The 24649-nt window shown below is 56.3% G+C and overlaps 2 protein-coding genes across 5 annotated transcripts in view; one reads left to right on the top strand and one right to left on the bottom strand.

Annotated features, from left to right (window-relative positions):
- The first annotated feature begins 29 nt into the window (after positions 1–29).
- TMEM120A (transmembrane protein 120A) lies at positions 30–7862 on the top strand. The gene is made up of 12 exons (XM_027690828.1): positions 30–135; positions 2280–2398; positions 2857–2973; positions 3424–3483; positions 4168–4263; positions 4530–4619; positions 5020–5085; positions 5241–5302; positions 5552–5644; positions 6343–6407; positions 6974–7042; positions 7131–7862. The coding sequence occupies exons 1-12, from the start codon at positions 61–63 to the stop codon at positions 7242–7244; spliced, it is 1026 nt and encodes a 341-aa protein (XP_027546629.1). The 5' UTR covers positions 30–60; the 3' UTR covers positions 7245–7862.
- An 821-nt stretch (positions 7863–8683) lies between these two features.
- LOC113971184 (NADPH--cytochrome P450 reductase) overlaps positions 8684–24649 on the bottom strand; it is a 29253-nt gene continuing 13287 nt past the window's right edge. For all 4 annotated transcript variants that reach the window (XM_027690816.1, XM_027690817.1, XM_027690819.1 and 1 more), the window contains 14 exons: positions 18933–18981; positions 17962–18090; positions 17411–17560; positions 16454–16578; positions 15468–15557; positions 14920–15018; positions 14175–14291; positions 13323–13441; positions 11984–12165; positions 11693–11842; positions 10885–11152; positions 10238–10383; positions 9928–10013; positions 8684–9685 (listed from right to left, as the gene is read on the bottom strand). In XM_027690816.1, the coding sequence (XP_027546617.1) occupies positions 9541–9685; positions 9928–10013; positions 10238–10383; positions 10885–11152; positions 11693–11842; positions 11984–12165; positions 13323–13441; positions 14175–14291; positions 14920–15018; positions 15468–15557; positions 16454–16578; positions 17411–17560; positions 17962–18090; positions 18933–18981 (1855 nt within the window). In that variant the 3' untranslated portion in view covers positions 8684–9540. The remainder of the gene's footprint in view (positions 9686–9927; positions 10014–10237; positions 10384–10884; positions 11153–11692; positions 11843–11983; positions 12166–13322; positions 13442–14174; positions 14292–14919; positions 15019–15467; positions 15558–16453; positions 16579–17410; positions 17561–17961; positions 18091–18932; positions 18982–24649) is intronic.

The raw sequence follows: 24649 nt of genomic DNA, 5'->3' as shown, positions 1-24649 counted from the left end.
GAAGGGGGCGGGGCAGCGGCGCGGTGGCCGCGGGCCGGGCCGGGCTCCGCCATCGCCGCCATGGCCGCGGGCGCTTCGGCCGCCGAGTGCCTGCGGGAGTGGGAGGAGCTGCAGGACGGCTTCCAGCGCATCCAGGTACCGCCGCACCCCCGCCCGGGGGGCTCGGGGGCCGCCCCGGCCCCCCGCGGTGACCGGCACCGAGCCCTGGGGGATCCGCCGCGGGCGCCCCCCCGTAGCATCTCCAACGGGTCCCGCGGGCAGCCGGCGGCTCCCTCCTGGAGCGCGGGCGCTTTTCCCCTTTTCCTTGCGTCCCGGGCAGAGCAGTTGGGAGCGGGGCGGAGGTGCCAGGCTGTGCCGGGCACGGCGCTTGCCAAGGACCGGCGTCCGCCGGTCTGAGCCCCCGGCCCGGCGCGGAGCTGGCGTGGAGAGCCCAGACCTCCCGGTGTCCAAGGGCTGGGAGCTGGCGTGGAGAGCCCGGACCTCCCGGTGTCCAAGGGCTGGGAGCTGGCGTGGCACGGTCGGACCGGGAGCGCAGATGCCGTTTCACGCTCCTTATCGCTCCTTATCGCTCCTTATCGCCCCTGTCAGCCCCGCTCGGGCCGGCCCGGAGCCAAACTGCCCCGCGGGCCGGGATCACCGGGAATCCGGGCACACCGCGGCCAGGCTCCTTGTCCCGACCCTCCGTACCCCGTCCCCCTCCCTCCCGTGCCCTGCCACCCACCGGGGGCTCCGTGCCAGGCAGGTGACAGGTATCAGAGGTGCTTCCACCTGCTTTGTGTAATCCCCAGGGCGCGGGCTGCCGGGGGAAGGAGTGGGCAGGGTTCAGCTCAGACAGGGTCACCCAAGGGAAAGGTTGGCTAACCCCATCCCCTGCTGCTGCTCAGGTCACTCAGCTGCAGCTGCACCAGTTCCCTTTCCCCCTCCTTCCCCCCCGGGAGCGGGGCGAAGCGGATGTTGTTGCGGGCACGTCGCTGCTGTGCCCAGATCTGGGGCAAGGGAGGCTTTGAGAAACCTCCTCTTGCTCCATAGGGGTTGTGTGGATGTCCCGGGTCGCCCACTTTGAACACTGAGTGCAGCCACACAGTGCTGGCCCTTCCCATTGGAAACCTCCTCCCGGGTGGCTCCTGATCCAGGCTGTCTCCGAGCGTGGTGCTGGGATGCTGACACAGCTAAAGGACTTGTCACAAAATCCACTTGCTCACAGTTAACTCCAGAGCAAGAGGAGGAGGTGACTCTAGATGGGAGCAGGAAAGCTTGATGGCCAAGCAGGGAATGCCCTGGGAGAGATCAGGGACATAAATCACTACTGGGGAGCTGGGATTGTCTGGGATCCAGATCTGCTACTGCTTGTCACCAGAGGGAGAATGTTTCCCTCCTCTACTCTGAGTTTCACCTTTCTCCTTTGGGAACAACTTTTAAATCTGCTGATCAAGTGCTCGATAAGAGCTAAAACTTGTGTGCCAAGGTCTAGTCCAAGGGTTATTGCGAGCAGTGTGTCATTCCCTGGTGGAAGTGGCATTCGGGCTGCTGTGGCCGAGGTGAGGCTGTTTTCCAGCTGACCTGGACAGGCAGCAGCATTGATCCCGCACGCTCTCTCCTTTCCTTGCTAAATATAGTGGAGAGTGGCATCCAGCCTTTCCCAGGTGCGGTTGGGTTACCAGGCACTTGGCTGCAGCCCTGCTGTGAGTCCGTCCTCTTTGTCCAGCTCATTGACAGGCTCCTTCCAGCTTCCCGGGGGTGCCCAGAGCCACAAGTCAGGGCAGCAGCAGGTGCTGCACGAACCTGGAGGCAGAGAGAGTCACTTAAGCCATCCCAGCACTCAAAGCCACCACTCCAGGTGACCACGGCCCTCAGTTACAGCCCTGGCTCAAACAGCGTTTCTTTCCAAGTCTTTTCTATCCTCTGTGCACATTCAGTGGTCTCCCAACCATGGGAGCATCACCACGTTGGTGGCTGGACTTTCACAGCCCACAGCTGGAGGGGGCTGGACATGAGGGATGTGCAAGGGCAGGACCAGGCTGTGTCCTGTGGATGTGCCTGCACCTGTAGATACCTTCCTTGGGATTGGGGATGGGAATCCCCATGGAAGCAGGGCTGGTTGCAGGCTGTCCCCAAACACACCTGGTCCTCTGCAGCCACCCCTCCTCTCACTCAGCTTCTGTGCAGGTGAAGTTAAGGACATTTTTTTAACAGAAGCATCAGCAGTGCCCCCTTGGAGGGCCCGAGGACAGGGATGGCTGGGCAGGTAGCTCTAATGCTTGCTGGCCTCTCCTTCCCAGGATAACCACAAGCTGTACAAGCAGAAACTCGAGGAGCTAACCAAGCTCCAGGACGGGATCTCCAGCTCCATCGCACGGCAGAAGAAGCGGCTGAAGGAGCTCTCGCTCTCCCTCAAAAAGTAAGTCGGTGTCCTGTGACAGCACAGGAGGGGAGAGAGGCAAGGACAGGGCTCTCACCCCATGTCTGAAATACAAACCTCTCTGCAGCCTCACTCATGGCAAAGTGCTGTGAGAGGCAGATCTTCCCCAGCATCCCTTCCCTGTGCCCCAATTTGTGCCCCATTTGCAGTTCAGAGCTTACAAGGGCTTTGCAGGTACCATGAACTGCCACGCTCCTGCACCAAGCTCTCCCCATCCTTCCTCGAGGGTGAGAAACTCCTCTGGCCTCACCTTACTCCCATTCCTGCTTCCTTCTCTTGAGCAACATCCCAGCCTGACAGAGCTATGGACTTACCTCCCATCTGCCTTTGCTGTCCTTGGGGTGTCCTTGCCCGAGTCAGTCACCTGTGGAGTGCCAGCACGTGCTGATCACGTTGCAGAGGCTCTCCTGATGCCAGTGCCTGTGTTTCCTCCCCAGATGCAAAGCCCACGCGAGTCCCGAGCAGGCATCTTCCATCCAAGAGGCCGAGAACCTGATTAAAGAGAGGCAGAACGTTTTCTTTGAGATGGAGGCCTATCTGCCAAAGAAGAACGGGTAAGAGGCACCTCGGCTCTGGGTGAAACACCAGGTCCACCCTCCCCATCCCCATGGCTGTAAGGCTGCTGTCACCCTGCTCCTGGGGGTCACAGCTCTGCTGCTCCACTTGGGCTCCCCAGAGGACACCTGGGCAGGAGCCAGGCTGAGCCTCTGCAGCACTGCCCTCTTCCCCCTCGCTCCTCTGCCTGCTCGGGGCCTTCATCCACCCTTGGACAGTGGCTGTGTGTGGGGGGAAGCCCAGGTGAACACCCCAGTGCCCACGGGAGGTGGGTGGTGTGCTCGGCCACCCGTCCCCCTGCCCTGGGGAGGGGATGCCAGAGCGTTTGTGCCTGGCAGCTCCAAGTGGAAATCAGCTGGGAGGGAGCTCATCCCTGGCCCCAGCGGTGGCATGAGAGGGGACAGCTCCACAGGCAGGTCCCCATCCTAACACCTCTGCTCTCTCCCCAGGTTGTACCTGAGTCTGGTGCTCGGGAATGTGAACGTCACACTGCTCAGCAAACAGGCCAAGTACGGCTCCCTCCTCGCTGCCACCTCTGCTTTGCCCGGCTCGGGATCCCCTTGGCACCAGGAACAACAGCTCCTCCTGGCCAGACACTGGGCTGGCTTGGCCCACCTGGTGTAGTTTCCCTTCCTGGGCTGTTTTCTGCATCCTTTCACAGAATCAGCCAAATCCTTGACTCCCCCTCAAGCTCCTGCCACTGGGCTGGGATGGACCATTAGCTCTGACAAGCTAAAAAGGATCCTCCACCAAAGCCATGTCTGGGTTTCCGCTGTGTTAGGCACTTCCTGGAAAGACAGACACTGGATAGCCCCCTCCTTTTCCCTTGGGGAAACACCAGTGGTTGGTTTTGGCCCAGGAGAGCCTTCCCCATGCCAGAGATGCCCAGCCAGGAGCTTGTGTCCCTCTCCTGTTCTCCAGTCCTCCTCTTGGAGACATGTGCAGACTCCAGTCTGCCTAGCTTCCCCAAAGTCTGGGCCACCAGACAGGTTGAGGTGGTTTGGAGTGCTTGAAGGTGTCCCACCTGGGTGGAAGCAGCCTGGTGTGTTCTTCTCTCAGAAATATCCCCAAGGAAAGGTTTTTCCCAAGTGTGTCCCAGATGTTCCCAATGGAACATCACTTTTGTCCAGCTGGGTTGGATGGGAGGATGCAGCATTCCAGCAGCCACTTCACTTCCTTGTGCTTCCCTGCAGGTTCGCTTATAAAGATGAATATGAGAAGTTCAAGCTCTACCTCACCATCATCCTACTCATTGTCTCCTCCTCCTGTCGGTTCCTCTTCAACTCCCGGTGAGTCTGGCTTGGATCCTGGGCAGAGATCTCCTCCCAGGGTCCCCATGTCCTCTTCTCCCATCCTGCAAGGTCCAGAGCTGAACAGGAGGTCCTGATAAAGGATCTGGACACTGCCCTGGAGGGGATGTGGCCTTTGTGGCTATTGCAGTCTGGCCGTGGTGGGGGGGGGGGAAAGCAAGTCCCTGCCCGTGGTGGGTGGGTGTCCCACAGCAGTGCCAGTGCCCCCAACACACCTCTTTACACCCTCCTTTGTGTGACACCAGGGTGACAGATGCTGTCTTTAACTTCCTTCTGGTGTGGTACTACTGCACCCTCACCATCCGGGAGAGCATCCTGATCAACAACGGATCCAAGTGAGTCCCGGGGCTCGGGGACGGGGTGCAGCGAGTTGGTCCTTCTCTGCAAAGCTGGGAATTGGGGCCCATCGAACAGCTCTGAGCTTCCCAAGGGAGCAGCTCCCTCCTACTCAGGGTGTGTAGCAAGCCCTGGTAGGAGCTGTAGGAGCGGGGCAGGAGGAACTCCCCGTGTGGAGGCAGCACGGGAAGGTGGAGCAGCGGCTGGAAGGGCCCCAGCTCCTGGTGCTGCCCAGACCGGAGGTGCCGGGTCCTGCTCCAAGCACGGATGTTTCACAACCAGCCCCGCTCCTCATCTTGCCCTGGGAGCTGTCAGGTGGCTGCTCCACTCTCCTGATGCACCTTTGGGTTGGGATTCACACTCAAGACCTGACGCTCCTTCTCTCTGTCTGCCTTCCAGAATCAAAGGCTGGTGGGTTTTGCATCACTACATCTCTACCTTCCTCTCAGGTGTCATGCTGACATGGTAAGTGTGTGTTCCCTGTCCCACAGGGGGCTGTGGGTGGCTCTGGCACAGGGGCCTTTGCTGCCCTGACCTGCAGCCACAGGAGCTGTGGGGTGGGCAGGGCTGGCCGTCCCCTCCCAGCCCCATGTCCCCCAGCCAGCACCATTTCTCCACAGGCCAGATGGGCTCATGTACCAGATGTTCAGGAACCAGTTTCTCTCCTTCTCCATGTACCAGAGTAAGTGCTGTGCTGGGACAGGGACTGTGGTTGGCCTGGGGTGCTGAGCATGCCTGTGGGGCTCTGCAGCACGTGCAGACCTGGCTGCAGCTGCTCACAGCTCTCGGCTTATCTGCTTTTTCCCTTGGACTCTGTCCTGCCCTCACCTCCCTGGCACTGGGGTGATCTTTGTGGGCAGAGTAATCACAGAGCTGGGGCCAAGAGTTAATCCCTGGGCCCCTGCTGACAGCAGCCACGCTCTCCTTGCAGGCTTTGTGCAGTTCCTGCAGTATTACTACCAGAGTGGGTGCCTGTACCGCCTGCGAGCGCTGGGTGAGAGGCACAACATGGATCTGACCGTGGGTAAGTCGGGATCTCCCCTTGCTGGTTGTCCCAGTCCAGCTGGACCCACCATTGCTGCAGGGCCTGTGGCTGCCCAAGCCTCCCTCCCAGCTCCAGCCCAGCCCCAGCTAACTGGGAGCTGTGGGTTCTGTTAAAGGTAACGGTGGCAGTTTGGTCCGAGGTCAGTTTGGCTGCAGTTTGTCAGTGGCAGAAACAGTAAAAGCTACAAGTGGAGCCAAAGCTCTGAGAGCAGCATCTCCCATAGGGCAGCACCCCACAGGCTGGGTGCCCCCCCCCCGCTCTCCTGGGACCACCAGCCCACAGCTGGCTCCCTCGGGATGCGAGGTGGCAGTGGATATGGCTCCTGGCATCCAAACTTTCCCCAGGAAGCTCTTTCAGACATGAAATATCCCTCCAACACCCCAGGTACTGTGTGGGCTGTCACCTCTCAGGCCCTTGTGACACCAAGGGCTGGGCTGAGGGGCTCCAGCATGGGCGAGGGCAGCTCCACTGGAGCAGCTTCCTCTGCTGTCTTAGGAATCCCTGCTGCCATCCCCTATGCGAGTACAGGTGCCCACGGGGAGGTTGGCATGGCAGGCCCTTCTCAGCCAGGCATGGAGTGGGCACTGAGCCTCCCTGCCCATGTCCAGAGGCACTGGGCTCCATCTGCTCCATGCCAGCCTGTTCCAGGTCCTCACACAAACCTTCATCCTTTGCAGAGGGTTTCCAGTCCTGGATGTGGAGAGGCCTCACGTTCCTGCTTCCCTTCCTCTTCTTTGGGCAGGTGAGTCTGCACTGATCCCTGCAAGAGGCCACAGCCTCAGGTGGGAGCAGGTCGTGCTGCAGTCCCAGCTGTGGGGTCAGCAGCCTGGACATCCCACAGTCCCCACAGGCTGCTGCAGCCATGTGATATGGGATGCCAGGGGCAGGGAAATGCTTCCAACAAATGCTGAGCCTTTTCCTCCAAAGCACCCACCGCCTCCACAACTGGAGCAATGAGATGGGGAGGACCTGGGGCAGTTCTGCCAAGTGCAGAATAGAGCAGAGGGGCTGTGGTGAGAAGCTTTCCAAATCCTTTCCAAAGCCCTTCCTTGGTCAGAGGCTGATGGGCAAAGGCTGCTCTGAGGCTTTCTCACAGCCCTTGAGCTCCAGGTGACACAATAGGGGAGGGGATGTCCCAGCTGGGGTCCTCTGGCGATGAGCCCTCTGACCCCGAGCCTGGATGGGGTTTCACTGCCCTCACATGAGGTCGGTGTGGGGTTTGTGCCCAGAGGAAGCAGCTGGATGAGTGTCAGCATGGGATGGAGCCTCTGAGAGCAGAGCTCCCCCTCAATCTCCTCTCTCCTGCAGTTCTGGCAGCTCTACAATGCCATCACCCTCTTCCGCATGCTCCAGCACCCAGAATGCAAGGAGTGGCAGGTAAGGGGGCTCCTGGGGGGCTGCCCTGGGAAGGGGGATGCCCCAGGCAGGTCCCTCCTGCTGACTTGTGCCTCTGTGCCTCCCACAGGTCCTCATGTGTGGCCTCCCCTTCTTCATCCTCTTCCTGGGGAACTTCTTCACCACTCTCCGTGTTGTCCACCAGAAGGTTCAGAACAAGAACAAAGACACAAAGGAGAATTGAAGGGGGGCAGTGTGGGGGCCAGGACTGTTTCTCCCCACTGCCTCCATCCCCCATCCACATCTCGATTCCGTCCGGACTCTGGTGTCTCATCCCATTCCTTGGAAGCCTGGGTGTGGGACAGAGCTTGGGCCCTGCTCCTGGACAGTCCGGGTGTTCACCGCGGTGCTGGATCTGTGCCCAAGCCATGCACCCGGAGTCAGGAGCACCCTGTGACAGCCACTCCCATTTGTTGGGATGTTCTCTGGATGCTGGTGCTCCCCATCCCACTGGGACAAGGCTGGCATCTGCCTCACACAGCTCCCCCTTTCCCCCCCAGCCCTGCAGCCCCTGAGTGTTGAAGGCAGAGGCCCTGGGGCAGCCTCATCACTGCAAGGGCAGCTGGGGGCTGTGCACAAGTCCTGGGTTCCAGGGTGTGCCTACTCTAGTTCCTCCCTCACCTTCAATCCACAGGGAAGAGGGGGCTGGGCCTCGGGAGGGGTGGGGAGCACCCGGAGCCTGGGCCAGGCTTCACACTGGAGCTGCACAAAGAGCACCCTGGGCTGGCATCTCTGGAGGGTGCAGATGTAAAAATAAAGGGAAGGCGCTGCCCCGGGTCACCGGGGTGGTCTGGGAACAGTTTCCATGCTCTGTGGTTTTGGCTCTTTGGGAAGGGTGTCCTGGCACAACCTCCTTGACAGGAGGCTGGAGGTGGGGGGTCTGTCTCTTCTGGGTAACGTGCAACAGGACAAGAGGAAACAGCCTCGAGTTGTGCCAGGGGAGGTTCAGATTGGATATTAGGGGAAAATGTCTACACCCCAAGGGTTGTCCAGCCCTGGCACAGGCTGTGCAGGGCAGTGGAGTCACCATCCCTGGAGGATTTTAAAGATGTGACACTTGGGGACATGGGTTAGCAGTGGGCTTGGCAGTACTGGGTTAAGGGTTGGTCTCAACAATCTTAGAGGGCTTTTCCAACCTAAATGATTCCATGATTCTGTGAAAACCCATCTCCCTGTGCCCCTACCACCACCTCCCAGAGGGGGGCCAGGTGGGCAGTGCTGTGAGTTCCCTTCCATGGCACCCCTGGCCTGCCCAGCCCTGTGCAAGGGCTGTGGCCAGAGCTTTGGCCATCCAAGGAGCCCAGCAGGACCTCAGTGTCCCTGCAGCTCAGGGAAGAGACACCCTGTACCATCACCAGGAGCTCCAGAAGAACCAAGGAGGTTTGGCACAGCAGCACCCCACTCCAGAGCTGCCATCCTGCCCCCAACCAGGTCCCAGTACTGAGGGTAGGGGCTGCCCCCCGCTCAGCCTAAACCCAGAGGTGCCACCCAGTCACCAGGTTTCCTCCCAGTTATCATCCAATGCTCCTGCCTCCCTCTGCCCTCTGGCTGAGCAGAGAGAGGGTAGGAAGCAAACTACAGACACAGTATTTTTATTCCAAGGGCAAATGTATTTAAATAATTTACAATCATTGGACAGCCTGAAAGGTTGTTTTTTTTTTTCCCCATGCTTAAATCACAAAGATGTTAAAATAAAAACAGTATTTAAAAAATGACCATACACAGTGTGAGGGAGGGGCTGAGCTCAGGGGAGCTGCCAGACCCCAGGAGCAAGCAGGGCCCTATGGACTGAGACCCCTCCTCCCACAACTGGGTCTGTTCCCCAGGGGAGAGGAGCCACCCCCTTCCCGCTGCGTGCTGGAGCAAAGGCAGGCATCAGGAAAGGAGCAGGGGGGTGGTGAGGTCTGGGGGGCACAGGACAGCTCTGTGCCCAGAGCCAGCTGCCAGCCCCACATCCTAAAGCTGGACAAACAGGGCCCGAGGGAGGTGAGGACAGATGGCTGCCCAGGCCGGGCCCTCACACCCGGTGGGAGCGCAGGGGGCTGCTGGCCCCCCCACCCCTCTGCCGTGCCAGCAGGCCAGGGTGGGCTCCAGCCCCGGGGATAAGGCAACACCTCGTGTTCAGAGAAGGACCCCAGAGCTTCCTGGCAGTGCTCATCCCTTGTGCCCCACATCAGCTGTGTCCCTGACCTCAAGGCAAACGCTGGTGCCACGAGGTGCGCCTTGGGGTGCTGGGGCCACCACGGCTCCTGGACAGCAGCTGAGCTACCCCCCTGCCCCTCTCAACCCCTTCCACCCCCCGGGGTACACAGTCCTGAGGGGCTGCTGTGGCCCAGGAGGGGTTGGGAGTGACAGCGGGGTAGCTGTGGGGTGGGGCTGACACCGTCACCCACAGCAGCCGTGGGCGAGCAGGCACTTTGCACCTCCCTTGGGCCCACGCCTGGGGACCCGTTCTCTCCCCAGCCCCGCCAGCCCCGCTTTTAGCTCCAGACATCCAGAGAGTACCGGCCCTTTGTCATCAGTTTCTTTACATAGTCCACGGCCTGGGCCTGGCTCATGTTCCCGAACTCAGACACGATCTCATAGAAGGTGTTCTGCACGTCCCGGGCCATGTTTCGGGCATCGCTGCAAACAAAGGGATCATGAGTGAGACAGTACGACACCAGAGTCACAGAGCCCTGTCACCTCCCCACACGAACACAGAGGGTTCACCCCAGCCCGCCTGCCTGGCCCTTTGCCCTCCCCCGGAATCCGGACAGCGTAACCCTCCCAGGGCTTGTAACGCCCAGCTGGGGAAACTGAGTCACACTAATTTTCCTGAGAACAGTAATGTTTTCCCAAAGTCCCTTCCCTACCACCAGACCTACCCACACACGTAGATATGAGCCATCCCCTCATTAACCAGCTTCCAGATGTTTTCCTTGTTCTTTTTCAGTAAGTGCTGGACATAAACCTGGCAGGAAACAAGATGGGAATGAGGTAAGAGGAGCAGAGCCCCCCAGACCACAGGCTGGGGCGATGAGGGGAAGCCAAGCCCATGCTCAAGGCTCTGGAGGCAGTGGAGGTGTGCTGGGTGCTTCCTGCCTGCCATGGGCCATCCAGGCTGGGAGTCTCCAGCCCCAAGGCCACAGCTGGGTGTAGCAGCAGGAGCAAGTGGTGGGGGGACTAGAGCAGTACCTTCTCAGCCTGGTCCCTGGAGAAGGCCACATTGAGCTGGGTGAGGACTCCCTCCTTCTGGAAGCGGGCCAGCTCCTCCCGGTACAGGTAGTCCTCTCGCTCACGCCGGCAGCCGTAGTAAAGCACCGTCTCGCCCACCTCTTTGCCTGCAGGGTCACACAGCCCCCATCAGCTGGCCCCTGGCAGCCCACAACCCTGTCCCCCTCCCCACCCTCCCCTTGTCCTGCCAATCCCAGCAGTCCCAATCCTGTCCTCTCTGCTCCTCTAGTCCTGCCAAGCCGGGGGAGGTAGAGCTGTACAACTGCTTCTGGTTATATGGGGAAGCTTGAGACTGATTCCCAGAAGTGGCCACAGGCTTCAGCAATGAGTGTGACTTGACTGCAGTTATTTGGAGATGTGGTGGCAGAGGTCAGAGAACTGCCTCAGGCCTATCCACCCCCCAAACATCCTCCTTGGCCAAGAGAAGGACAAAGCATCCTCATGCTGGGCAACACTTGGCTCCTATTCACCCTGCTCCACCTCCTCTGCTTTTTGCTGGACCCACCAGCAATGTGAGCAGCACAAGCTGCACCTCAGAGGCACCAACCGGCCCCGCAGAACCCTGTCCTGCAGGAGCTCCAGCCCCAAGCAGGTTGCTGGGCCCTCACCTTGCTGCTTCAGCCAGGCCCGCTCCTGGATGAAGCCGATGAAGGGGGCGACGCCAGTGCCCGGCCCGATCATGATCACAGGGGTGCTGGGCTTGAAGGGCAGCCGGAACTGCGACTTCCGCACGTACATGGGCACCAGGGAGTTGCTCCCGTTCTGGTCAGGCACCTTGTTCTTGAGCCAGTTGGTGGCCACCCCTTTGTTCAGGCGGCCTGTCTTGGTCTCGTACTCCACCGTCACGGCACAGATGTGGATGGAGTTGGGATGAACCTGCAAGGAAGGGATGTTGGCACCACGCAACCCCACAGCTCAGTCCCCGCAGCTTCCCCTCAGTGCTCAGGAACAAGGAGAAGTTTAACCTAATGTTAACACTGGGACAGCTATTCCTCCCTGCGTGCCCCTCTTGGGGCTTCTGTCTTGTGCCTGACTCATCACGGGACAACGGAGCTTCCCTGGGTATTTCCAGCCACCTGAGGGCTTCAGGCACAAAGCAATGAGTGAATTTTGACCAGCCTCTAAAATTCCACCTTCTTCCAAGTCCTAACAGCCAAGCTGATGGGTGAAGAGAAGCAGGGCCCCAGGGAGTGCGGGTGGTATTGGGACACAGCTGGTGCAGTGTGAGACCCTCTGCAGACCCTGTGGGAGCTGGGATAAGTTCATGCAAGGAGATAACTAAAGCTGCCTCTCTAAGGGAAATTATCACCAGGACAAGCTCCCTACGTGCAGTCCCCAGCCAAGGACCGTGGTGCTGTGGAGCTGCACCTGAAGCGGTCCCTCCACAGCCTCATTCCCTGCTGGAAGCACGCTCACCTTGGAGGAGGAGGCGATGGAGTAGTAGCGGGCCTGCAGGCGGGGCAGGAGCTCACACAGGTGGTCGATGGGGGGGCGCAGCGAGGGCATGTCCTGCAGGATGGCCAGGATGTTCCTGCGGGCCTCCACCACCCAGCTGAGGTACAGGGCCTGCGGGCAAGGAGGGCACACGCATGACCACTTCCCTTTGTGGCTGGCAAACGCCCCCTGGGCTCTCTGCACGGCCCTTTTGGGGATCCCCCAGCACCCAGTTCAGCCCAGCAGCGTTGCCGGGAGGGCCAGTGCTCCCACCTTGCCCTCGGCAGCGGATGAGGCCATTTTCCGGAGGCGCTCCTGCTCCCCGGTGTCCGTGGCATACTGGGCCAGCTCGTACAGCACGTTGGTGCGGGGAGGGTTGGTGATGTCCAGGTAGTACGTCAGGGCTGTTCGGTAGGACGTGGGGCAGGGGAAGGGATGCTTCTTGTTGGATTCCTCTGGAGAAGAGGGAGAGAAAGAAAAATTGAAAATCAGCAACTACGCGCTGTTATGTCAAAGATTTCGTGCCGGCAGCTACGCGCGGTGTGTGAGGGCTGGAGACAAAGCAAGGCTCCAGGGAGGAGAGAGCAACCCTAGGGCTGATCAGCCTGTGGGACAAAGCCCCAGTTCCACACTGAAGCACCTCCCTCTCCAGGCAGCTCCCTCTCCCAGTAGCCCATTCTGTGTTTCACAGATGCTGGCTGACAGTTTAGCAGCAAAAAATATTACCCTATGCTCCCCAACAGGCTCTCTGCCCTGAGATGTCCAGCAAACCCACAGACCAAGCAGGGGGGCTCCCCTCCACAGCTAATTTGGCCTCACACACTTACACCTCTATCAAACCTGGCCTCAAAAGTGTCCTTACACTCATTTAGACACAGAGAGCTGTGCTCAGAGTCCTCTTGGGAAAGGTCAGCACCAGCAGTCAAGGCTAGAGCCATTCAGCAAATTGAGAGGTCCATAAAGGATAGGAATGACAGTGTGAGGCTGGACAACCTGGGACACCGCACAGGGGGCTACAGGCTCCAGCAGTGCATTAGAGCCACTTTCTCTCTTGAAACCAGGAGCTCCCTCAGGCTTCTGGGCCAGCACATCCGATGCTTCAGGTCTGGCTGTGCTGCTCCAGGAGTGCAATGGGCAGCAGCTGGCATCTCCTTCCTGCCAGAGGCTGGCTCTGCTGGGAACGCTGCCCAGGAAGAGCTCTTTGTACCAGCACAAGTGCTCCCTCCTGGCAGTTCAGCCTCCAAGCCTGTGCCTCCTCCCAGGACTGAATAAGAACATCTCACACACTGAGGGCCCTGTGGAGCTCCGGGGCTGCTGCGGCTGAGGATGCTCTGGGGGGCTGATGCTCTGTAATTAGGAGTGTGCTGTTACATAATTTGTTGTTGAATGGGCACACTAAACACATTTCACAACTGACCCACTTCAGCTGCTCTCAGCAAACAGGTCTGTGCTACTGCTAGAACAGCACAGCATTCAGAGTGGCCACGGGACATCTGTCTGCCTGGAGGTGCCCCACGGGACCTGAGGGTGATCTGGATCCTGCTCTGGCGGGAAGGACAGAGGCCACAGCTGAAGGAGAACTGATGACCCTCAGGGGTCCATCCATACTCACCATCCAAGTTGTTTAGGGACATGACAATGTCCAGATCCGTGCCCAGGATCTCACCGATCTGGTTCACCAGAGAGGAGTCGTTGGCTGGGTACACGGCCACATGGTCCCCGGACTCGTACCTGGCACGAGACACAGGAGAACAGATGCAACACCTGCACCACTTCTTGTCCACCCCCAGAAGACAAGTGGGTTGGTGCAAGAGGCAGCTGGACAACACAGATCCGAGCTGCTGCAGCACCGGGGATCCCCAGAGCCCACAGTAACGGCGGGAAGGACCATTGTGGGATAATGGTTTTAAGAACCAGGGTTTTTACAAGGGACCTCCAAGTCAGAGACTTCAACGAGGCCAGAGTTCCAGCAAGGACAGGCCAACTCCCAGACAGGCACAGAGCAAAGCTGCTCAAAACCTCTGCAGTACTTTGTTAACATTAAGGCACTTGGATTTGTGACTTTCTAACAATTTAAGCAATTTAAACCAGTGAGAGGATTTTTAAGAGCAGGGCTTTATTCCCCCTATGCTTGAACACCTAAGCCAGGCAAGCCAAGGCATGAGCCATCCCTACCTCTCTCTCACAGCTCATCTGCCCTCTCATTTTTCTAATGATTCCTAGAGAATTCTTTCAATTGAGAGTGCTCAGCTAGGAAAGGTCTGTGGAGTGGGAGGGACCCGAAGCAGGCAGTGCAAGAGCTGGGAGAAAGTCCTGATGTGGGGTACCTGGTACAGAAGCTCAGAGGAGCAGTGTTAAGGAATCACTGAAGTACTGGATGAAGCTGGTGCCACATCCTTGTTCTTTGCTCCTGCTGCAGACTGCTCCTGACAAAATAAAGGAGCAGTCTCCCACAGAAAACTACCTGATTTTGGAATTGGAGATATCCAGCTCCAGGTGCATCAGGTGCCGCTCTCCACCCTCGTTCAGTTTGCGGTTCTCTGTAACCTTGGCCAGGAAGGGGTTCTTGGCATCAAACGGTCTGGAAGGAAAGACAAGGGCCCTCTGGGTTATGCTCCTGCAGGCTCATGGTGCTGTTGGTATCCAGCCATGTTCCCTTTGCCTATAGAGCAGGCTCCCATGATTTGGTTCATGTTCCAAAGCACACTACACCACAGCACAAACCAAACTATGATCCTGCTGCCACCCACACTGGCACAGAAAGTACATGCTTTTCCTTCTAAGCACAGCCCAGCAGTCAACAGCTTCTGTCCCATTAAGAACAAGTGACACACAACCGGATTGGAGGAACTGTCACATCTCAAAGAAATATTTCAGGCTGAAATTAGTTTATACAGCTCATCTCCCACAGCAATACTGCCAGCAGCCATCATGTATTGGCCACCCCAGGCGAGGAAAGGTTCAAGACAGATGCTGTGGATGTACCAGCCAAGCAGCACATGGGGCCACAGGCATCTCCTCACCACTAATGATCCATTAACTGGGGACTCTCAGAGTCTCGGTGGAGATCTGAGCCCGTTCCTCTTGGGCAGAGACCTGTTGCATTGCAGAAATGACACTGCCCACACAGCAGGTGTTGTTAGAGACATCAAGGACCCATCAGCCAACCCCTGCCCCACGTACACCCTGCCCAGGGGGTTGGCACTTACGGCTTCTGGTTCTCGTAGCTCTTGAGTCGGCCCATCTCTCCCGTGTAGACTTTGTTCATGTTCACATCTGTGTGCACCACCAGCTCATACTGGCGGATGCTGGGGGAGAAAAGAGGAAAAAAGTCAAACTGGAAACCACAAAGTACAGCTGGAACCAGCACATACTTTGATTGATTTGCTGCAGCTCAAAAACAAATGCAAATTCCACCCCTTTGCCCTGCTCGAGATGTGAGGGATCAGAAAAACTGTACAGAAAACCCAAAGCAAGAGGAAACCTCAGCCTCACTGGGAGCATCACAACCAGCACAGTCATCCCCAAAGGTACCAAATCCACCATGTCCCCAGTCAGAACAGAAGTCCAGAGCTGGGCTCAAACTTGCACCAGGCTCAGGCCAAACAGCTCCACTTTCTGCTCTACTTTGCCCGTGCCCTCTCAAGTCCGGAAGGGGAGGCAATGCAGAGGACAGGGAACTGGGGCTGATGGAATGGCCACCAGTCAGAGGTGGCCAATCTCTTTGGCACCCAAAAGGACCTGCTCCCAAACCCACCTGGACTCTTCTCCTGTAGCCTCCACCCCGAAGTGCTCACAGACTGCTGGCCAGAACTGCTCTCTCCAGGTGATAAAGTCTTCTTCCAGGCTATCCAGGGCAAAAGAAAGAGTCAATAACCCAGGCCCAGCTGGGAGAAAAGGGGCATTCCCAGAAGAGCCATCTGAGATCCCTATGGACTTTCTCCCTCCACCATGGGAAAAAGCATTTGCCTTGGACCCAGACAGTTTTGGTACCTCTGTATGCCCAGAGATCACCAGAAAAGCATTGTCAGAGCACTAAGTGGGAACTGTTGCTACACCAACCACCCCTCCCTTCACCACGTCTGCCAAGAAAGGTTTTGTTATTCAGGCTCAGTCTTTAACCACCTCAGCTCCCCGCTTGCCCACTCCTGGCACGAGGTCACCCTCCCAAAAGGCAGATTAAACCATGGCAATGTTCATCTTTCTGGGTTCAGAGCCTCTCACACACATCACAAACCTCACATCAGACCTTGCAGACTTAGAGGTAAAGCCAGAGGTTGATGCAATGTCCCAGGGTGCTCAGGTGAGCATATAGAGGTAAAAAAAAATAAAAATCATTGTCTGAGTTGGAAAACTGCTGCCTCCCACCATGAAACACTTCACAAGGAGATGGAGTCTGCCTTCTCCATAGGGATGGGGAAGTTTATCTACACAGGCTGGGTTAGCAATGGAGCTACAGCAGGACAAAGGCAGAGGAGGCTGCAAAGCCTGCTCCAGTATGTACCTATGGGCATCTAGAGCTGGTGTGAGATTTCCCAGACACAGGATTCCCTACGATACTCCATGTGTACAGGGATCTGATTGTGGGAGAGAGAGCAGACAGACACACACTCAGAGTTACATCAACTCCCACAAAGACCCCTGTAGAGTTTATTTCTGTCTTGGTAATAGAGCCAACTCCCTGCCAAGGTCTCCAAGATGCTTTATCCAGCTGTGACCAGCCCCTCCACCCAAGCTACTCACTTGCCATCATCATCTCCCAGCCCAAGCTCAAAGATGCGCTGGGCTCCGAGTTCCTCCAGTCTCTTGTCCACATACTTTCCCATGGCGTTGAAGTGCTCATAAGTCTTGTTCCCCAGCCCAAAGACCTAGAAGGGAATGCTCATGAGCATGGAGAAGCAGGAGCTGGACTCTTCCCATCCAGCTGACATCCTCTGGCCAGTATCACCCAGCAAAAGAAGTTGAAAAAAGACCCCTCCCAGCTCCCCATCCGCTCTTCGTGGACCTTGGCTAAGAACCTACCACTGGTGAGGAGGCACCAGCACCTCCCCTGAGCCCGGCCTCAGGCATGGCAAGAGGATGCACTTACAAGAACTCCTGCATCCTTGAGGGACCAGTAAGAGCCTGGACTGCCTGGAGACTGATTGCTGGCCTCTGCCTCCCACAAACCACACAGCAAATGTTTGCTCACTGCTTCATACAGAGCAGCTTCACATCTCCAGCAGTGGATTTTATCCTCATTTGCAATTATTATGCTGCCTAAGGAATTTGGCCAGGGTTTGAGTGAGGTGGCTATATCTCAGCCAGTTATTCAGCTCAGCACAGGAACAGAGCTACACGCTCCAAGTGATTTAAATTGTGGGAGAAGATCTGGCCCCGGGGTGCTCAATTAGCTTCTGAACAGCAGCAGCCTGTAGCTCATTTGCAGATGTTGTATTCGGTGCCTGCAGGCCTGTTTGGGGCTGTTTGTACCAGCAAACCCTCATGATTTAGGGAGTGGAGAGAGAACTCTGACATCTGTGTTTAGAGCCCTCAGATGTACATTTGCAGGAGTCCACAAAGCCTGTGAAGGGACCTCAACCAAAACAGGTGTACAGGACACAGACATGCTGTGCCTTTCCCCAGCCACGTGCAGGCACAGCGGAGGGCTCTTGGCTTTCCTTCCCAAATTCCAACACAAACTGGAGTTGAGCCACTCACTGCAAACCGCAGACCCGAGAGGTCGGTGTCGGCCTCCTGCAGCCAGTCGTAGAAATCCTGGGCATTGTCCGTGGGATCCCCCTCTCCGTAGGTGGCCATGCAGAACACAGCCAAGGACTTGTCAATCTCCGAGAGGCGACTCAGGTCCGACTGCAACCGAAGGACAGAATGAACCCCTAAGGACCCCACAACGTGGTTATTGGGCAAGCCTGTTCCTACAGTGTAGGTGTGCAGAGCAACCACTTGATTACAAAAGGGGTTGGGAAAGGCCAAACCCACCCAAAATTGGCAGGGGAAATAAAGCCAACCACTCCCACTGGACTGCAAGTCAGCATTTCTACTCCAATGGGATTTTCCATGCAAAGCTTTAAGGGACCATGAGAATGCAGAACGGCAAGGACCAAGCCCATCTCTGCGTCGCTCAGGCTGATCTTTTCTTCCCTAAACGACACTGCTAAAAGGCCAGCTGTCCCTTGTCCAGGGTCCTTGAGTTTTTTTAGGGGACACTAATGGGATGTTACCTATCCTGAGGCTGTTCATGGCTCAATTACCAGGTCATACTCCTCCGGATCCGCTGCCATGCCCCGGAGGCCGTAGCGATGAGCGTCTTTGGAGAGACGATTGGCAAACTCCTCTGCTGTGCCCGTCTGGGAACCGTAGAAAACCACAATGTTTCGGCCCTGGAGAGAAAAAGAAATCCCTGTTAAATGGTGATTACTCACTTGGCAAATGCATGGATAAAGCACAGACAAAGGAAATGCCTGGGATCAGGAGTCCTGGACTGCAACCTAAAGGCAACCAGGAGTCTGTGCTTGTACAGGACTCCACGCCAGGTTTGACAGAAAAATCCAGGCTAGGATGTTAATGAGAACATGACTCTTGACACACTCAGAGGGGAGACTCAGGTCAGACTAAAACCCAAAACAAAGAAAAACCCTCAAGATTTATTCTCAACCTCAGGGCTGTGTGACTCCTGAAAACAGGGAACTCCCTGGATGAGAACACAGACTTGCCAAAGCTTTGGGGAAGTGCCTGAGTACTGGAGCTCCTGCTCTGCTGCAAGCCAGTTACTTTGAAGTAAAACAGAAAATACATGCAAGCCCTTGCTTCTGCCTCTGCTTCCTCTTGTGTCCAGACCAGTGGAGTCAAAGCTGTCAGTTCTGTGTACAACAATTCCCAATCCACAGCGAGCCAGTTTGGGAACCAACCACGCAGATAAATAACTGCCAGCCAATGACTTTAAAGTCTCTGCCATTTCCCTCTTGACTTTGATCTCATATTACACTTTCTTTTTTTCCACCAAATTTTCACTTTAATTTTTTTCTCTAAGAACAACTCTCAGGTATAGACCCAAAGAGCTATTCCTGGCTGCCCACACAGCCTTCCCCTGGATGCTCTCTGCAGCAGGCATGTGCCTGTATCCAAACCAGCCCCTCCTGCTGACATTCTCCAGAGAAAACTGGGAAGGACATGAGCTCTCCCTCCTTCCCAGCACCCCCTGTAGCCAGAACAAGCATCTTACCGTCTTCTTCATCTTCTCAATGAAGCTGCTGTCTCTCACTGGAGCTACTCTGAAAGACAGGAGGAACCTCCTTTCAGATGAAACACATCCATTCTCTGAGGTCAGGAATAAGCAAGTGGGGAAGAAGTGGCCTCCAGACCTCAGGAAGGCTGCTCAAAGGGGTGTGAGCCCCCACTGACCGTCCCTGTCCCAGGGATACCCATCACTCAATCACGGGACTTCTGCAACAACCATGGATCAGGGACTCAGAGCAGACAGGAAAAGCTGAGCCCCTGCCTTACCTCCATCGGTGAATCCTCCCACTGGGAGAGCCCAGGCACTCAGCCCTGCCTGTCAGGAAGCATTTATCAACTGCTCTGAAAGGTTTCACAGCCGAGCAGGTTACAAGGATCTCACAAGAGCAGGTCTCCAGATAAACCTCAGGGGACAAGCCATGGTGTGAGAGAAGGGAATAGAGAGCTCCCTGCTTCCCACACCACTGCAGGCAGGCAGGATCAGTCCTGAACTATGTTCCCCAGGGCACATTCCCCAAGCCTGAAATCAAACAGGGCTAAAACCCAGCTGTTTCAACCTCAAAGCAGCATGCCAGACCGGAGTCCCAGAGCTGGAGAGCTCTGTGGAGCAGACACACGCAGCTGATCAGACCCACAGAGCCATCAGCAGACCCACAGAGCCATCAGCAAGGCACCCACTGCCAGCCGAGATCCTGCAGAGCCGGTTCCCTTGCTGGTTTCCATTCCCAGCATGGATCTCTGGCACAGAGTGTTTGCATTATGGTATGGAGGTGGCTTTCCCTAGCTTGGAAGGGGGACAAGCCATAGCAGAGCCAGAAACATGGAGGTTGGGATTCACACTGCTAAGGCTGCCCTGTCAGGGAGGGTGCCAGGAGAGCTTCGCTATCCTGAGCACACCCTTGGGTTTTCAGTGTCACAGGGTGACAACAACCCAGCCCTGGGGGACCCCATGAACCTCCCAAGCAGAGATGGGTCTAGCTGCAGTCAGATTAGGTGCTGGGGGCTTTTCACAGCAGGCAAGGAGGGCAGGAGCTCCCTTGCTGTCCTCCCCGCTGGAGCTTTGGTAGCGGGGAAGAAGAACATGGGACCCGTTCCCATTTCACAATGGAAGAATGCAAGGCTGGGTCTCCTGTGGGAAGAGAGAAGCCTCCAGGCAAAAAACAAATGGTTTTGGCTCCAGCCCATGTGAGAATGTGAAGAGCTCACTAACAGTTTCCTAAACTCTGCAGCCCAGGGGGAGGGATCTTGCAGATGTGCCGTGGCATTTGCGGAGAGCACACACACAGAGCAGCAGGGTGGGGGACCTTCAGTAAAACATGCCTTCAAGCACCCTCCTTGACCCAAAGGTATCAAGGAGCTCCATAACTGAGCCTGACAGTTCTGAGAACTAAATCTCATACAGCACACACACCAAAGACAAGCAAAGCCTACCTCAAAAAGCTACCCAAGGCAGCTGTGCTCCCAGGAGAGAGCTGCTTCACACCCCTGCTCTGCTCTCCCAGCAGCTAACACTCTCCCAGAGTGGTCATTTGTCCCCTGTTGGGAACTCGGATATGACAAGTATCTTAAGGGAGCAGTCCCAGCCCTGCCCACGCTGTCGCCAGGACGGGGGCTCGAGAGAATTCACAAGACTCAGTTCTCACTTAGCTTTTGGCTTCCTGGTGAACCTCTTTGGTTTTCTGCCCTCTGCAAGCGAGATCCAATTAAAACAACTGTTGGGTCAACTGCTAAACAAAATGCTTTTTAAGGAGGAGAAAAAAAGTTCCAGATCCTTTCAGCAAGCTCCCTTTGGAAGAGAAAAGGGTGCAGCACATGGAGCTTGTCCATTTTCAAAGGAGGCAACCCCACACTGAAGTATGTGGTGGAGAACAGGCTGTGGCTCAGACACAGAAGAAATAATGAGCCTGGCTTTGGAAAAAAGGCTACACAACTCTCTGAAATTGTTTCATCAGGGTAGCTTGAAAATCTGAGCTGCGAAAACACACAGGCGCCAAAGGCAGAAACAACACACATTTTCACTGCTCTTAGAAGAGAAAGTGTGTTCTCAGCAATGACTACTCTTACAACTTAGACAGCTTAAGGTAGTGACAGTGAGAGTCAGAAGTGTTGGGTGGAGGGAAGGGGATTAACCCCATTGTTGGAGTGAGCTGTAGCTTGTACAGATCTCCCACCCTTGGTGAGAACCCACAGCACAAAGAGCTCCCAGGGCTCTCTGTCATTTTGACTTCAGGAGAAAGAAAGGAGAGGGAGAGAAGTTCCCAACAGATCAGCAACAATATCAAAGTCTGTCCCAGCTGAACACCTCTCCTTCAGAAAGTTCCCACGCCCGTGGCTTTCCTGACAAACGCACAGATACATCCAAAAGTGAGGACACAGCCTGGACACTGCAGAGAAACTGAGCACCCACAGCAGGGTCTGCTCTGGAGCAGCCTGCCTCCGAGCAGAGCCTCTCCCCTTCCTCCTCCTCCTGTCTCAGAGGGAAGAGGCATCCCACTCACCCAGCTTTGGGGCGGGAGGAGCGACCCTCCAAGGTGGAACAACCCCGCGGCCCATCGGGCAGACTGACTCACCTGGCCACGGCCGGCTCTTCCCGTGGGACCGAGTACACGCAGCCCATGCTGGGCAGGGAGGAGGCAGACAAAGAATCCCAGGGTAGCTGTGTCTGCAAGGGGAGGTGTGGGGGGACGGATCTAACTTAGCTCTGGAGCCACACAGGCCTTCCCATTCTGCTCCTCCTGGGCGCTAAAGCCAAGCGTCAGCCTTTTGTTGAGGAGAAGAGAGCCGGCACAAAAGGTCCCGGCACGGGTCATAGCAGGAGTGATCCTGTCCCCTCGGATCCTCGTGGTGGGGCTTTGGAAGTTACCGAGTGGATCTGCGCAGTCCTGAGAAACTGCAACATCTGGCAGCAGTGGCAGAAAGGAATTAGGAGTGGAGAATGAAACCTCCCAGGATCCTCCGCAGCGCACGTCCCTCTCCCATCGGAGTGGAGCAGGGGGACGGGACACAAAACCCTCCCCCGGCCTTGTTACCTTGGAAACTGTTTATATCACAGCTGCTTTTATATATATTCTTCTTTTTCAGGAAAAAAAAAAAAGAAAAGCTTGATGCTGTAGCTGAATGAAACGATTCCAGACACTGCGTGAGCAACGCTTCGGGTAACTATGGCAGTGCCATTACGGAGGCAGCTCAAAGGAGTTTGTTCTCTTCAGGATCCTATTAAATTAAATTAGAGATGGTCTCTCTCTCACACACACACACAGGCAGCAGAGAGCTAATCAGGCTAAGGAGTTGGAGCAATTCCTGCCACAGGAAGCCCTTCAAGCACCAGGGAATGGATTTCTGCATAGCTGCAGAATAGAGATAAGCCAGTTTCTGCCCCAAACAATGTTAAAGAGGGGGGAGAAGGGAGAGGGTGACACCCAGCATACCAATGGCTGTCCTGCCTGAGTCTCCCCAGGATGACTGTCTGCACAACTCTGGAGCGGGCACACGAGAAGGGAAAGAAATCTCTGACTGAGAAACGTGCAGAGGAGGAGCAGCCAGAGAATAAAAATAAATTTGTGCATTCCCCAGCAATGCCCCCACGAGGAAGCGCGGTGGCCACGGCTGCGTGGCAATCCAGAGCTGCTTTCCCTAATGACATCTGCAGAGCAGGCTGCAGGGAAGGCTGCCCCAGTGGTTTTAATTAAGTCTGAAAATAGTCAAAACAAGAGCAGTCAGTGGGATCCCAGCCTGTCCCACACATGCATGTGTTACACGTCACAGGTACAGGATGCCTTCCGATGTGCTGGATTCTGTCCCTTCTGTGGAGACTTTGGCCAGGAAAACAGTTCCACTTGGCTGTAAGGATGAAGAATCAGCAGCCTGATCCCTCACTGAGCTGTGGCTGAACCCAGGGATGCATGGTCATGGCAAGATCATGAGTGTTTCCAGGCCACACAGGCTGGTGGAGCCATGCAGGGAGAACCCAGCCCAAAAGAGGGTGTTTCAACAGGGCATCTGTTTCTCCACAATCAAGGGCAGTAACAACAGTGGCATTTCCTTTGCAGACCCTGCTGAGCTGACACAGTTTTATCAAGGTGCTCAGCAGCAGCTCCCAAAAAACACCAGGAGGGCTCTGAGGTGCTGGATGCTGTGTTCAGATCGGAGACCCTGCTTGCACTGTTCAACACTGCAAACAAACCACTAAAGCAGCAGCCACTGTGATGTGTCTGAATCGCTGTTCAGCACCTTCATCCTCTGGTATCCTGAGGCTGAAGTTGGGGGAGCCAAAGTGAGACAACAAAAACCATCACTCAATGCCATCAGATAAAGCAGTTCAGGACACTTTGGTGAGTCGAGGCAGAGCTGCAGAGAAGAAGCTGAAGAAAAGCAACCCCTCTTAAGGTCAAGGCTCTCCACTTCAGACAGAGACAGCCCTGATGAGGCCTCTCTGCCTTCATGGGTCTGGGACAGCTTCCCTGCCTGCCCACAGGCCTGCCTGACATATCCAGCCACAGGCAGCTGCTGACAGTGTGACCCTGTGTCTTGTCAATCTGCCTGATCACCAGAAAGGAAACTCCACCCCAGACTCAAGGATTACAAGAGGGAAGGAAACCTAAGGCTGAACAAGCTTGTTTTTCCCACTCATTTTCCTCCCAGTTCCAAGCATCCCATAAAATTACACTGCAAAACCTGCAGGAAGTCTCTGTCTCTGTCCCAAAGGGCGGATGTGCCACCAGCCACAGCCTTGGCTTATGGGGCCACGCTGCCCTCTGACCAGCTTGCTGCAAGGACCACAGCAGGGCTGCAGCAGGGTCAGGCTTAATGCACAGGGAGAAACTACTTCACAGCCTCCTCTCACTCTGCACCTGCCTGGCTGCCACTCTTCCAAAATGCAATAGTGTCAGATGACTTCCAGAACAGCCTCACCTCTTCCCTAGTTATCCACAATGGGACATGCTGCTGTTCCACACCTCCCACAGGGAGCTCCCTTCCAGCCATGGCTCACAGGGACAGAGCAGGCAGCACGGAGCCCGTGGAGCAAACCCAGGCAAAGTGTTCATGAGCAGCTCAGAGCCAAGACCTCCATCCATTCCCGGATGAAAGCCCACGTGCTGAGGCCCTGCAGGGGCACAAGGTGCTAACGTGTACCAGGGGCAGTCAAAAAGCTGCTCTGCAAGGTCACAACAGCCTCTGGAAGAGCTGCATGTGGTGGGTGCGGGGTGGAATCAGTCACACAGGCCCAGCCTGTGCCATGCCAGCATCTAATTTCAGATGGGTAGTGCCCTTTCCCCAGCCAGATTAGCTCTCATGGCAACAGTGTTCTCCTCACAATCTCCAGAGACAGCCACGTGCACTGACACACACAGCCCTCTCTGCTGCAGGCGTGAGAGGGAAAGTATCCCACCAATCCAACTAAACACATTCCCAAGGTAAGGCTAAGCAGGCACAGACAGCTGTGCTGCTGCCAACCTCGTGTGCACCCATGTGCACAAGGTTCCACAGCCAGGGTCACTGCTGCCCTTTAAAACCCTCCCAGCCAGAATATGTACTTTCCATCCTCCTGCGACACCAGAAACAGAAGGATTGAGGTAAAAAGCCTCAGAAAGGCGGAAAACTGATGTTAAGTTTGGCATGAGAGGTAAGGAACTAAATGCACCCAGGGCTCCACCAGCATGGCTCAATCCTGGCCCTAAGCCCTTTGCAGAAGACAGGGTGGAA

This window comes from Neopelma chrysocephalum, unplaced genomic scaffold (assembly GCF_003984885.1).
Source record: "Neopelma chrysocephalum unplaced genomic scaffold, ASM398488v2 Primary Assembly neopelma1_82, whole genome shotgun sequence".
NCBI lineage: Eukaryota > Metazoa > Chordata > Aves > Passeriformes > Pipridae > Neopelma > Neopelma chrysocephalum.
The sequence above is the reverse complement of the archived record's forward strand: the minus strand, read 5'-3'. Positions and strand labels throughout refer to the sequence as shown.

Coding starts and splice junctions, on each gene's coding strand:
- TMEM120A (XM_027690828.1), top strand. CDS start 61: ATGGCCGCGGGCGCTTCGGCCGCCGAGTGCCTGCGGGAGTGGGAGGAG. Junction 4,264..4,529: donor CGGTTCCTCTTCAACTCCCG/GTGAGTCTGGCT, acceptor GTGTGACACCAG/GGTGACAGATGCTGTCTTTA. Junction 7,043..7,130: donor CAGAATGCAAGGAGTGGCAG/GTAAGGGGGCTC, acceptor TGCCTCCCACAG/GTCCTCATGTGTGGCCTCCC.